This window comes from Convolutriloba macropyga, chromosome 7 (genome assembly GCF_964194025.1).
Source record: "Convolutriloba macropyga chromosome 7, txConMacr16.3, whole genome shotgun sequence".
Lineage (NCBI taxonomy): Eukaryota > Metazoa > Xenacoelomorpha > Acoela > Convolutidae > Convolutriloba > Convolutriloba macropyga.
The window spans coordinates 6,870,925-6,885,250 of record NC_134474.1 but is presented as its reverse complement, the minus strand read 5'-3'; the positions used below and the strand labels follow the sequence as shown (position 1 = coordinate 6,885,250).

Here is a 14,326-nt window from a genome sequence, read left to right as displayed (position 1 = left end):
CTAATCTTAATACATTAAGACCGCTATACCTAATCTTAATACATGCTAATTCATTCCCTATCTTAATACGTTAGGGAGGTCCCAAATCCCGAAAAATACGCTATACCCTATCTTAATACATGGGGGACCTCACCCCCCCGGGGAGTGTAGCTCACTATATTACTACTGCTTTCTATCAAATCAAACGTAATCTTTCGCCCTCTTGAAATCTGTACTTGAAACTCAATGCGTATGTTGGCTACGTAGTACCAATTACAACCTTTGCGTCACAAGCATGGCAGCCGTCTACATCCAATATGCATGAAATCGAGAAGGTCAAAAGCTGGCCACCAAAGGCATTCTTTGTTCTGGTGAAGGTTAAAAACACATATTGTTAAAACTAAATCTACTGCTGCTATGTCATTATATGGAAATGCATGATTTACTTTACATACTTCCATTGAAAAGAGGTGCCTACGATGTTAACAGAGATTTAACCCAGTCAACCTGACTCAATTGAGGTGGCGCGCCAAGAAACCAGAGGTGATTCAAGATCTTTAAAACGCGGTTACAAAAACGGATGAGAATTTCTTCAGAAGAACGAAGACATTTTTTAACTATGTTGTCCGGGTATACAAAGATTATGGTCCTCCTACTCTCATCAAGAACACTGTACATAAGATTTACCAACAGTTTTTCGAAAGAACAAACAACAAAGAAAACAAATGCACATAGAGAATACTCTGCAATGTGGACATTGCAATATACTGAGCAAAGTTAGACTGATATAAAATCTATTGACTGTGTATAATGTAAGAAAACCCTTGAGCCTAGCCCTAATGACTTAACTGCTACTACTATTGTTAAACTGGTCTAAATAAAGTGGCCCAAAAGATCCACTTGAACGTAAAACACTTTTGCAGGAGTAGGACGCCTAAAAAACAAAAAAGACTAATAACTCTCTTGTACTAACAAAAAAACGCTGATAAATATTTTAAGGCAATAATTCACCCAATAATTTAATAAACCTCATATATCAATAAAACGTCTAATGTATCACTAAATTATCTAAAACAGCACAGAGTAACAAGTTGACGAGTAGAGAATCTACAGTTAGAAAGAAAGAAAAAGAAAGAAAGAATTAATTTCTTCATGCATAATTGAAAATTACAAATTTAAATTAGCTCAGCAGTTTTCAAAATTTAACACAAAATTAGATAGATAAGAAGGACTGACTCGCACTATACAAACTGTAACATGAAGAGGACAGATAACAAGACCAGATGGTCTACAATGACCTGCCCAGGATTGATGAAAAAACAAAACATCACATTAGAATTAATTGGAATGAAAACTGTAGTCGAAACAAACGTAAACAAGGATTTCACATAATGAACTGAGACTGTAGAAAAAAACTCTGCTTTCTGTCGTCGGTCATGGGTTGCTACATGTTAACAGAAAAAATCTGGTATCCTACATACATTAATGCAGTCTAAAGCTTAATTTTAAAATTTGAAAATCTTAAAAACACAAAAAGTTAAATTTAAAAACGCTTTAAACAGAATAAAAATAAGTGGTCTTAGCAAACTTTTAATAATACCTTCTATTATCTTCCTCTCGCAATTACAGGTATAAGCAAAATAACATTCCCATTTTCTGTTCATTCCTGATATCAGTTCACTGATCAAAGAACCTAGATAAAACTCTCAAAACAACATATTTTCTACTAAATTTTAATTGGCTCATTTACAAAATTAGTAAGCATCAGCAAAAATATGGCTGTGACACTCAAGGCACTTAATTCGAGGAATATAACCAACTAACACCGGATAAATTGCTCTCAATAGCGAAGTCTTCTTAAATTATAGCTTGGAGTAAAATTACTCTATTTATCCCAGTAATAAAAAATTCCAATCGTTAAATAAATAGACGAACTATACTGTAAGAAATTTTCACTTGATTTCCAGAGTTCTCTTGTTTTTGAAATTTTGAATGACTTCAATTTTAGAATGCCCAAAATCAAGTCTCCTGTTCACATGAGATAAAACTGCTTTGAATAAAAAAACGGCGTGACCCAAAAAATTGCTTCAGAATTAGTTTGAGAGCAATTAATAAATTGAGGCCTCCATAACTCATTTAACCCAATTTGCTTATTTGAAATATGACAAATACCATTAATAGTTCATAAATTGATCAACGTACACAGCTCTATTTAAACAGCACCTCAAAGTGATAACAAGATACAGAATATACAGCACAAATGCATTGGAAAACAATAAATGGAATAAGAATTTGGAATTTGAGATATACTTTGGCACCTTAGACAGAAATAAACGGATATTTTCCGTAAATACTCTTAATCTCACAGAACGTATAATATTGTTCAACTTGTTTATACGTATAATATAAAATGATGTTGAAATAACGAAAAAGGTAAGTTTTTCTGCTACGGTAGAACGAAATAATGCATTGTTTTCGACAGGGAGAAAACAACACAACCATTTTCTTAGTTTTATAAATAACATCGTAAGAGCACCCCGGGGAAATTCTTCCTTTCCGTGTGAAAAACTTCAAAAAAAAACTGAAAAAATTTAAAACTGAAAAAATAGATTAAAATAGAAATAACTTAGAAAATCTAGCAAGGAAAATATCCGAGATTTAAACACACCTAACTCAAACCTTCATGTTAGTAAAACCCCGCCGCTTAGTTTACATAATATTGTTCATTAAACACAGTTGATAGATAAGCATAAACAAGCATTGATTGGATTCCCTTACAGTCAAACCGATCAATGAACCCTCCGTGGGGTCCGAGAGATTTGCCGAAATCTTTGCGATTCACACACCGTTTGATACCACTCGCCAATAACCCACCGAAGGGTGAAATGAAAGACGCGAACAACGCAATTACAAACACGTGAAAATATATACAAGCATAAGGGTGAAAGGTTGAAATAAACTCTGGGCACGCGAATAAGAAACCAGCCGACGATATTGTTGAATATTCATCTGAAATTTGAGAACTTGATAACAATGATGAAGTCAAAGACGAATGACAATGACCATCGCTTGCGGAATGTTGGCAAGAATTTTGACCATTTGATAACATATGCAAGTATTTCGGACCTTGGAAAAACATTGGAATTCGTAACGAATCCGGCGCTAAATTTGTAACTAAAAAGGTCGCGGTAAATGCATGTATCAACGTTACAATAATCGCTCCTACGAACCCTTCGACAGTCTTCTTCGGAGACAAAAAAGTCAACAGTCGCTTTCCGATACTTTTGCCAATAACATACGCCGCTATATCGTTGAAAATAACACAGGTCAAGTTCATAAACGCCCAGAAAACACCAAAGTCTAAACTAATAACGGCACTCAAGTTCGAAGGCAACAATATCAGAAATATAGCCATATGTTGACCAGCCGCCGCTACAATTTCACCCACAAGAATATGCCTACTGCGATGACGTGTACAAAACACAATGAGATGAATAATATAAAAACTGTACAACATAATTGTGAAAATTGCGTAATTTCTAATTACAAATTCAATTTTTGAAATTATATTTGGACTTAAGGTAAAATTGATATCTGGAACAGCAATCATTGTTAGATTCCTGAACACCTGGATCGGTTTGTCACTGTACATTGACAACGCACGACAGTAATACCAAAACAGAGCTAGCAAAACTAAGAACCAAAATTGAATTTTAAGTCCGTTTGAAACTCTCTGTACGTCATTTCTGTCGTAAATTTCTGCAATATATTCAGAATCTGAACTTTCCGATTTCTTCCCCGTTCTGGTACGTGAATCGCCGGACGATAAAACTTTATCTTCGGTTTCTTTCAATGATGACTTTTCGTAATGAGGTGAATTTTTCAGAAACTTCGCCATTTCGTCGCTTATAAACGATCCAATTTCATCCATTGCGAGAAATAACATGGCCGTTAAGTAGATAAAGACGTAGATTGCACCAGATAAGTGAGCGGCCGTGAAAGAACCCAACAAGACGGCGCCGTAGAATATCCTAGCCGCATACTCTTTTTTATCGTCACCGGTCGGCATTTTGAGAAGTATCTGTGTTTAACCACACCATGTAACAAACCTGAATACAGAGATAAAAAATTAGACAAAAATTGACAGACAATAAAATGAATGCTTTTTAAAATCAACGTAACTTTTAAAATTAAGTGGACAAACAAAGCGTAGTTTGGACGCTCAATGTTGTGTAAAAATGTTCAGAAAAAAAGAACGCAGTGAAGTTATCGCAGAAAACAATTCGCATAAAATATATTTTATACGATATTCTAAGAGACAAATAGACACTTCAATAAGGCGTCACAGAAGCATCTTTCTAAACATCAACGTTAATAAGCGCTTTCTTTCGTTCGAAAAAATGATTTGAGCGTTAAAAAATGTGTGAAACAAAATAATAATTTTGTGACAAAAAAGTATAAGTATAATGAAACTTAACATCAAGATGATAGCTTCAAGAACTTAACAATAACTTCAAGACGCTTTTCCCGTTTTCTATTTTGGATTATGAAAACCATGACTTAATTCCGATCAAAATTTTGAACTCATCAGAACTAGAAACTAAACAAGGCGGCTCGCTAATGTGCAATGGCACATAAGGTTCCGACCCCGCCCATCCACAATTTTGGCATAATTGTCTACCAAATGAGGAACAGATAGAAAAACCCAAAAATTATTTTTTGCAAATCCCAAAAAAAAGCCCAAGTCTTTTCCAAAAAATTCTGTATGAACGATAAGATAGCCTCCAAAGCAAATAACTCAGTGGAGTGAAAATTGATCCATTAGATTGCTGTAATGTGTCAATATTAAGAAAGCGAGTCAAGACGAACAGCAAAATCAAACAACAACAACAACAAACATTAATTACATCAAAAAATTTATGTCCCTCTTAAAAACTATATTTAATAACAAAGTCAACATACCGTCAGATAAACCTAAAAATAAACAAAAATAACTTATAAATCACCAGAAAACATAGGCGACCAGTCCATAAAAAGGTTTGGTAACAATTATACAAAAAAGAACAAAAACAGTAAAGTAAAAAAATTAACTTTTTTTAAACAATTAACTTCAAAGTAATAAATACCATTAGGAATCAATTAATGTCACCACAAATTTACGATTACCACTGCTTCTATAGAAGGGCATTAGAATCTGTCCTTATTCATTTTTTAAAGCGGCTAAAAAGAACAACAAAGAACAAACAAAATTTCAATTGAAACTTGCCAGAACACGCTGTCAAAACCGTCAAGCCAAATTTTGGCACTCAAAATTCATTTGATTGTGCCTTCTTCAACCAGCTATAATGTAGTAAGTGACCATTCATTAGTAAGACTAGGTAACAAGTAGACAAAAAAGCGAAGTGCTAAAGTATGTAAAATTTTTAATTTTTTTCTCGAAACAAAATTACTTTCAATGTCATGAAAGGCATTAATTACAAAAAGAGCTATTTAAATAGGGTCCTTTATTCATGAAAAAGAAGCCCTCGAGACCTGTAGTTATCCAGAATATTTCTTGCATCTACAAAAAGAACGTCAAATATGACAAAAATCAAATACATTTACTTTTTTTTGTGAAAAACCGGTGTCGAAGCCAGTAAGCTCCTAACAAATTCTTTAAATAAACGATTTTGGGACACCAATGCCTTTTATTCCCTTGACACCCATAATGTCATATTTGACCTGTAATTATTTAACGAGATTAGGTAACAAAAAGAAGCATAAAAAGAACAAAATTCAAAATTGCGAAGTTAAAAAGTTTTTTTTTAAATTTTGGAAAACGGTTGTTTTCAAAGTCATGAAAGCCATCAGCTATCTACTAATATCAGAATATCGGTTCTTCTATTCTTCCATGAAAAGCCAATGAAAGCTATCACTATACAGGAAATTTCATACGACCGAAACGACAAAGTATAAATGACAGTTAGAGACAAAATTAAAAAATTCAATTGATTTCTTCAAGAAAGAGGCGTCCAGGCCGTTAAAACGATGATGTATATCTTTCAAGATTTTAATATGTTCAATTCTGCTTTATTCTGAATGCTAATAAGGTGAAATGAGAACTGTCAATAATGTGATTATGTGACAAAATTAGAAAACGTGAAAAACTGGCAAATATCAAAACAAACAAAAATCTGAAATCTTGTAGTATCAAAGCCAGAAAACAATAACTTCAGGCTTAAAACTGCAACCGAGAATAAATGTTAAAACAGTAAAAAGAAGAAGCAGTCTTTCTTTGCTGACACTAAGCTGGAAGTTGAACAAATTAAGAAAATAGAGGAAAATTTAATTAAGCCATTATTTTTTGAAAAGTCAATTATTTTTTAAAAAAGAAACCACCATAAACTTTCAATTAAAAAATAAATGCATTAGCTTGGAGCTGCTTAGCAAGCCAGTTGGTTGGACCTATCACTCCTGAGCTTTGATTTGATATGTTCTGTTCTTTATTATTAAAAAAAAAGACCGACTGATTACAACCCGATTTTTTTTGGATTGTAACAGTCCAAGAATGGCCCAAAACTAGCCCTGCTAATACTTATTGTCCGTTAGGAACAATTGATTTTTCGAATGTTGTAGATATAGATAATTTGTTAGTTGAAAACTCAAAATAAATTCTGCATTTTTGATAATCAACGAGTAAAAATAGCAAAAAACGGTAAAGTTCTAACTACAGTGCACTCTCAGCGGACTCTGAAGTAGAAATAGCCCCCCTCAGAGACTACAAAGATTGTATGAGTGTTGTTTGGGGGTGTACTGTCGGCAAATTTAATCAGAGTGGACTAAAGTAGCTTATTTCGTGCTGTTTTTGATGAAAAAGGCTAAATTTTGAAATGTTTATCCAGATTTTTGACCAAAAAAATTAAATCAAAACCATCAACAATGCTTGTTCGGCTTCAAAAATAAAATCAACGACACTATTCTTTGAAATTATAACAAATTTTAGCAAAATTGACGAAAATTTAGGCAAAAATTCCGGAAAATGTGAATAAAAACAACTTGAATTCACTCTTCTTTTCTCAGAAGTTTAAACCTAGATAACTCCCTGTAGAAAACGAAAATTTAAAAAATCTTTTTAATTCCATATTCTACGCCGGACGAGCTTTCTAATGATACCAGTCTCAACTCTCTACGATGAATATATCGAGCGGCGAAAATTCACGGAACAAAAAAAAACCCATTTGAGTATATAGTTCCTCCCCCCTCAAGAGGGTCGGAACAAATAGCTACTCGCGTAAATTAGAATAACATACCCGACAGATTGTTAGAAAATCCTCAATTGCAATACAAAGAACATAAAAAAATAATTGCAACTATATTTTCAAAGAACATTTTATTTTGACTGAAATTCATAGTTAGACATACTCCCGTTTCCACTCCGCAAAAACAATCTAATTTTTTAATAACGTCAGATAAAATTGCTCTTTTCTCAAAACTAAGAAACGAATGCTTCATCGACAAATCTATTGAAACAATCTTATGTTATTACTTAATAACTCAACTCTCAAAAATATACCCATGTTTTCAATAACTCAATTTAACTCAACTAAATTTAAGCAATTTTCTCGAACTTAACGCAGTAGGTGACCACGAGGGTAGTAGATAGCTGGATAAAAGGTTAAAATACAACCAAATCGATTTACTATTTTCAATATTAAACAATTTTTTTAATATTAAATGACCGTGTTGAATGAAAGCAAAATTAGAAACTAAGCACATTTACCTTTATGTTGCAAGGCTGTCAAGTCTCAAAAACGAATTAAAAAGTCAAAAACAGAAGATTTGATCCACAGTAAATAAACAAAGTAGCTATAAACTTAAGAAACGGATCATTCTGCTTTCGATCTCAAATTTAATATTGCAGCAAATTTCAATGTTAGGTTGAAGTTGCTGGTTCAAACTGTGGCGTTCTCTTTTGAGCTCCGTTAGCACGCTCATTTTCAATAAAAAAATTCAATAACAGCTGGTAGAATGCAAATGCTAGAGATAGAGGCCATAAAATAGCTGTCTCAAAATAACAATAAGAGCAATAAGACCTAATGTCTTACTGTGATGTCTAAAACTTATTTAGACGAAAGCGTTCATTCTAATAGCCGCCCTCAAATAAACTTCAATTATGTTCCTATGCTGCCATTTGACATTAACTTTTCTATTTAAAGGAATACTAATTTTTGTCAAGAATGCCCAAAAATCTATTTGTCTTTATTTCTCGGAAAAACAGTTGATTTCGAAAACAATTTGAATTCATTTGGGAAAAGAGATCTACAGTTTAAATATGCATGAGCAAATGTGATACTTGATGACATTAACAATATCAACATTTTCAATTAACCGCACAGCAGTTGATAAAGACGACAGCTAAACATTTACTTCGCATTTTCACTAATCAGAGGGTCAGAATTTGAAGGTTGAAGAAGTGCAGCTGATACCATTGTAGACAAACAGGTCAGAGAATGGCACGTACTGGTTCGTCAACAATTTGATCACCTGCAAAACATCCATTTCAATTAGATTCATAGAACATAGACATGAACAGTGATACTGGTATCAAACAGATTTGTAGCCTGGGGAAAGATTTCTAGATAACAGTCCAAACTCTTTCAGCAATTTTGCTACACAAATGCGATGATAAATAATACCATTCATCTAGTCAGAATCATATTTATTATTTTCGGGTCTTTCCCATTTTAGCCCTCCTCCCCCCCCCCCCCAGCTTAGTGGTCAGATAACGCATACCTCTCCCCCCTCCCACCAAGCATGGTAATTAAACTATAATGGGGTGCCTATAATTTCGTGGAGGGGGGGGGGGGGGCTATAATGGTTAAGACCCACATTTTCAATTGTCAAAATTTCAATTGGCACAAAAAGCACGCATATCAGATTATACGAGCAATGAAAAACATCTCCAAGTAAAGCTGAAGTCAAGAAAAGCGTCAAAATACAAGTTGCTCTTCGTCAAAAACCCGCTGCAGATCTATTTCATATGTTACAATATTGATTCTTTAATGATTACAGAGCTCAAATTTCTATTACTAATCCGTTTTTCACCTCATGTGCCGCAACACCCCCCACAAACGAGGCGATAGGGTGTAAAGAGTGGCCTGCAAATCTGACCATCTCACTGGTCAGTTCTTCTGGCATGTTGAAGTGGGAGGGTGACCCACTGGACCCACTCAGCCGACTGACCACATTTGACAGACACTGTTTCAATTGTGTCACCTCAGAGTCACACGCTTAAAAATAATTTGCTAATAAAATAATTTTATAAATTTTGCACCAAAGTGAGATAAGCATCCAATTTAAAAGCTTTAATGTTAAAAAAGATTTCTAGATCAAAAATTTTGTCTGAGAAATTGATGAGCAGTAATCAATTGGAGTTTTGTAAGCAATTTCAATTAATTTAACAGGAAATATATTGATTGCGACATTTCAAAAATATACAATAGCGAGAATTACACTGGCCAGCCACCAGAAAAAGTCCAAAATCTAATCATGAAGGAAAAATTGGCCTCTCAAATTTTATATGAGCATCTCCTTATTTTTTGCAGTTCATTCATGCCGTTTCTTGATTTGTTAAAATCTTGTTTGACAAATAACTTTTAATTTTGAACGGTTAGATCAATATTCAATTTACCTGAACTTTTGCAGTCACCGGGGTATCTCTGGTTCATAGCGTAAAACTCATCTGAAGCCAGCAACAGCATGTAGATATTGAACAAACTGGTCGGGTCATTCTCCCCGGCTTGAGGGAACATTTTCAGCAATTTATTACCCGCGCTTCCTTGAAATTCTTGGTTAGATAACTCGCATTCATCGAGCGAACTTGTTGCCATCATCTCCAGGGTTCTTGCGTTGCGACAAAATCTTTTCACTTCTGAGAACGGTATCGATTCCGGGCTGCGCCCTATACTGCGTAAAATTTCACTCACGTGTTTGGCTACATGATTACAGGCACTTTTAGCTGCATCTTGATATAAAGTTTGCAATTTGATATATCGCTCAGAATCGGAAGTCATGTCGGGAATTGTTCCACTTATCGGCAGACACCCATTTCCTTCCTCTGATAAGACAAACTGTTTTATAGCACCAACTAAAACCCAAAAATCTTTGCTTTCACCCGAAATGTTCAAACAAGATTCGTTTTCAAACAGCTGTTGAACATTTTGAGGGACTGTGGTTGGCGTGAAAGCTGTATTAACCGCTTTAATCGCTTCTTCAAAATTTTCTTCGTCTTGAGCTCCATCCGTTTCAGAATCTTTTGGTCGAATACCAGTGCTGAGCAGCTCTTTAAAGCGCTTTTTGTCTTTGTATTTTGATGGAATTTCTGTCGAGTTTTCGTTTTCGTACCACTTTTCAAGAAATTTAACGAGTAAAATGAGAAATGGTGTGTGTGAATGCTGTTCTCGTTTCATTGTGTCCAATTGTTGTTCGTCGGAAAACTCTTTCAAGCCAGGGATGTGATCCAGCTTGTCTAACCTGGACAAACAGTAACAATCATGACAGATTGAGGAATGATGTTGGAGTATCTTTTCTCAAACATTTTAAGCATTTGAAGAACATTTGTGAAGAGCAGTTTAAAGAAGGAAGATTCTTTCGAAATTAATTAAGATAAATTGTATTGATTACATACACAATTTGATGTCTTTACTAATCGGATGGGGAACATTGCAAAATTATTCATGAAATATGTTATTATTCAGAGGCAATGCGTGGTATACTGTCATATTGGCTCCGTCAAAATCTTAGTCTTTTGCAAAAACAAATTGAAATGCTTTCGGATTTCACTTTCATCCAATGAAGAATTCGGATAGGATAATTTTTTGGGTGGGGGCATTCAATATATCAAATATTACCGGCAAACATCCGGAGATTGCTCTCAAATGGCTGGCGAGAAATGGAAATCTTAGTTTAGGGAGGCTTACCTCCGCTAAATTGAAAAGGCGAACATAAATTTTGTCTCCAAAACAGTTTTGGTGAACCCTATACTTACAGTCTAGTTAGCTCAAAGGCTCTAAGAGAACTTAATGCAATCGGGGCGTGACCTGTTTATGTAGTTTTTGAGGACGAAAAGTTAAAAGGTCAGGCAAAAAATTGCATATAAATACCACAGGACTAATAATATAATTTTTACAAACTTCGTTTGAGATTAAACACTGAACTCACCTCAAATCATACATAACAGCCTCTGGGTGTGACTCCACTACAAAATGGGATCTAAAGACCGTTCGAACAGAAGCCCACAGACCAGACACCCTCGGTATCATTAGAGGCACTCCCAGATCCCACAACGTTGACGCCAGTCTTCTCAAAGCCGACTCACCAACTGGCATACATGCAATCACAAGTGAAAAGGAGCTGAAGAACTCAGTTGATTTTTCCAAAAGGTCTTCTAACGATTCCTCAATGGCACAACCACGGACGTCTGGATTTAGTTCTAGAAGGTTCTCGCAAACCACCTTTGCCCTCATTTTGCCAACGTCGTCTGTGGTGACGAAAAAATTGTTTCCCACTTCACTGAAATGGTCGTAAGACATTTTAAGTTTCATTTTTATGTTGATTCAGCTAACATTGAAACAAATAAAAGAAATCAGAAGTTTCATTACGTCGTCGTCTCACCCAAATGAACAGTGAGACTTGAAACCAACTACGCTGGGGGGGGGGGGGGTACAATGAGATAGATGTATTTCGGGTTGGATTTTGGGAAGACTTTCCTTAAAAAGTGGGATGGATCTCAGTTTTTTCAGGCGTGTTCAATGAACAAAAATTCAAAACTGCACCATTTTTGAAATCAAGTCCTGTGATAGCTGTAGCACAGGCTATGTTTCGTATTATCCGCTTAAATCGTATTCTAGTTCGATACATAAATTGAGGAATAATGTATTATTTTGACTGCAATTTCGAAAAGCGGTTGTGTGGGCTGTGATTTGAGGATTGTCTCGGGTGAAACTGATTTGATTATGCTTTGACCTGATGAGAATTTTTTGATTCAAATGTCTATAAGATTTTCAACTATCCCCTTACTTCTTGGGGCATGGTTGATTTATTTTTTCATATGATTGAATTGTTTTTGTAAAGTTCTCTGGCCTCTCAGAGTTTTCAACTTCAAATTCCAAAGCCAGCAGTTATCTCTAGTCACACTAGAATGGTGTGCAAAACTCCTAACCACCACGCGGAATCAAAAATTGGCAATTTCACTGTTTCAAAATGAGCACTTAATCTTACCGACTAGTAACGGCAGAGTTGTCAACAATTGTGAAAGATCCAATTCCAGGCAGAATCAAGTTTTTCATTGTCTCCGTGCCAACAGCACTGGCATTGATGAGGCAAATCTAAAGCAGTCATTCATGTAGCGACAGCATTTAGCAACTAGGCTAAATTCATTTGTATGGATAGTATCTCTCGAACTATGAGATACTATAATTAAATTTCATCAATTCTTTGTTTTGTTAACATATCTTTTTTACAACTTGTTCGCTACCACAGACCTCGACAACATTATTTGGACCTTTAAATTTTTTGTGTACATTTAAACAATGAAATTCAACAAGATCGAAAAAATTTCGGAACTGCTTTGGTTCCTGCAGTAGAATTTATACGTCTATATTTGACATCTTGGCACATTCACAATGATATTTTTTGTTTACATAAGCTAATGAGGACAAGAAAGTTTGCCTCTATCTCACCTTAGCTTGTTCGAGGCATTTTTGTCCATGATCACCCCACAGTCGCAGCTGTCTGTCATATTTAGCTGCTTTAGCAACTGGAACACCAGATCCAGCAGTATTTGCGCCCTCTGGTTCATCTCCCTCCCCGGCAGCCCTGCTTACGTCACCACTGCTGGTCATTGTCATCCCAGAGACAACTTCTGCTACTGGCTTTTTGATATGTTGCAATTAATGATTTCGATTCAACACCTTTTCCGTTGTTGAATTGATCTTTCATGTATAGTTGAGGTTATTCAAAACAAGGTAATTTGTAGTTGAAGAGAGAGCAGTGCTTCAAGTCAAATCATCTTTCTTTCACTTTCACTGCTTACATGAAGTTATTTTCAAGTCATTTTGTCATCTGAAAAGCAATGAATGATTAAAATAACAATGGCTCTTGGTCCAATCAATAGTCCTATTCGAAAACATGGTGTTAAAACAGGCAAAATGTTTCCAAGCATCAGTTCGGTACGGCGCTAAACAAATACCGGCTCTTCTCCGTTTGTGCCCCCAGTACGTTATGCGCCCCCAGTTACAGAGCACGTGCCATTACATAGTAAATCATTATGTAAAAATATGGCACGTGCGTCTGGGGGTGCAAAAAATATGCGCCCACTAAGCTGGGGGGGGGGGGGCACAAACGGCAAAGATCCCAAATTCAAAATCTTTGTTTTTATTGTAATCGTGCTGAAAACAAATTTATTATAACGAGTTTCTTTTTGGTTTCAGACGCCGCATGTGAATCGATAGAAACAGTCACTCTTCTAGACGGGGCTACCCACTCTCTATATGTGAGTAGTCAGACCAACGAGCAAGAGACCAACAATGAAAACAGCAATCCCAGTCCCATAAACCAAGAAGACACGCAGAAGAGATACACTACATCCAACCTAATCAACACTCAACACTCACAGGTACAGCAACAATAGTTTCGTATTTTCAATAATAATTTAACGGGTTTCAAGACATTAATAGGGCTGAATAATGAAGTGATGAAATAATGAAATTAGTTCGACCAATTCAAGTAAGTAGAATTTCAGGATCGATTCTGTTTGCCCCCCCCCCCCCCCCCGCCAGCTTAGTGAGCATAAATTTTTTATGAAACCCAGGCGCGCGTGCTATTTTCTTACATGGTAACGTGCTATGTAACAACATATAATTTGTAACTGGGGGTCATAAAAAAACACTGGGGGGGGGGGGGGGGGGCGAAACAGAATAGATCCGAATTTCAATACTAATACTCTCGAAAACAGCTTGGTGAGATGGTGTCTTTGAGAATATAAACAACTCAAATTGAATGGATCAACATGGTTGCAATCTTTCCACAAACATAAAAACATTTTTCTATCATTTGCTGCTACGTAGAGCTCAATGTCAAAATCAGTATGTTCGACAGTGCATTTTTTTTCCAGAAATCCCAGTTAAAATTACTCCAGCAAAGGGAAAAAATCGGTTTCGGGAAAACCCCACGGAAAAAAACCCACTTAACTTTAGATAGGAAATAAACCCCACTTGACTATTGCAGAGCTGCGTATTTAGCGCTGAAATTTCACAGGTCATTTTTACAGAATGTACCCAAAAACACAATTGTGAAACTCGACAATTGC

General features: G+C 35.5%; 3 protein-coding genes across 3 annotated transcripts in view; 1 reads left to right on the top strand and 2 right to left on the bottom strand.

The window, feature by feature from the left end:
- Positions 1-14,326, bottom strand: part of LOC142342575 (glycogen phosphorylase, muscle form-like) — a 246,640-nt gene that overhangs the window by 197,181 nt on the left and 35,133 nt on the right. The window lies entirely within an intron of this gene.
- The window catches only part of LOC142342570 (uncharacterized), a 65,748-nt gene that overhangs the window by 27,335 nt on the left and 24,087 nt on the right, over positions 1-14,326 (top strand). Inside the window, exon 3 of the mRNA XM_075393944.1 lies at positions 13,449-13,633. Coding sequence (XP_075250059.1) covers positions 13,449-13,633 — 185 coding nt within the window. The remainder of the gene's footprint in view (positions 1-13,448; positions 13,634-14,326) is intronic.
- Positions 8,237-13,076, bottom strand: LOC142342569 (NEDD8-activating enzyme E1 regulatory subunit-like). The gene is made up of 6 exons (XM_075393943.1): positions 12,699-13,076; positions 12,238-12,344; positions 11,179-11,529; positions 9,650-10,491; positions 9,064-9,248; positions 8,237-8,502 (listed from the first exon to the last, which is right to left on the bottom strand). The coding sequence occupies exons 1-6, from the start codon at positions 12,864-12,866 to the stop codon at positions 8,410-8,412; spliced, it is 1,746 nt and encodes a 581-aa protein (XP_075250058.1). The 5' UTR covers positions 12,867-13,076; the 3' UTR covers positions 8,237-8,409.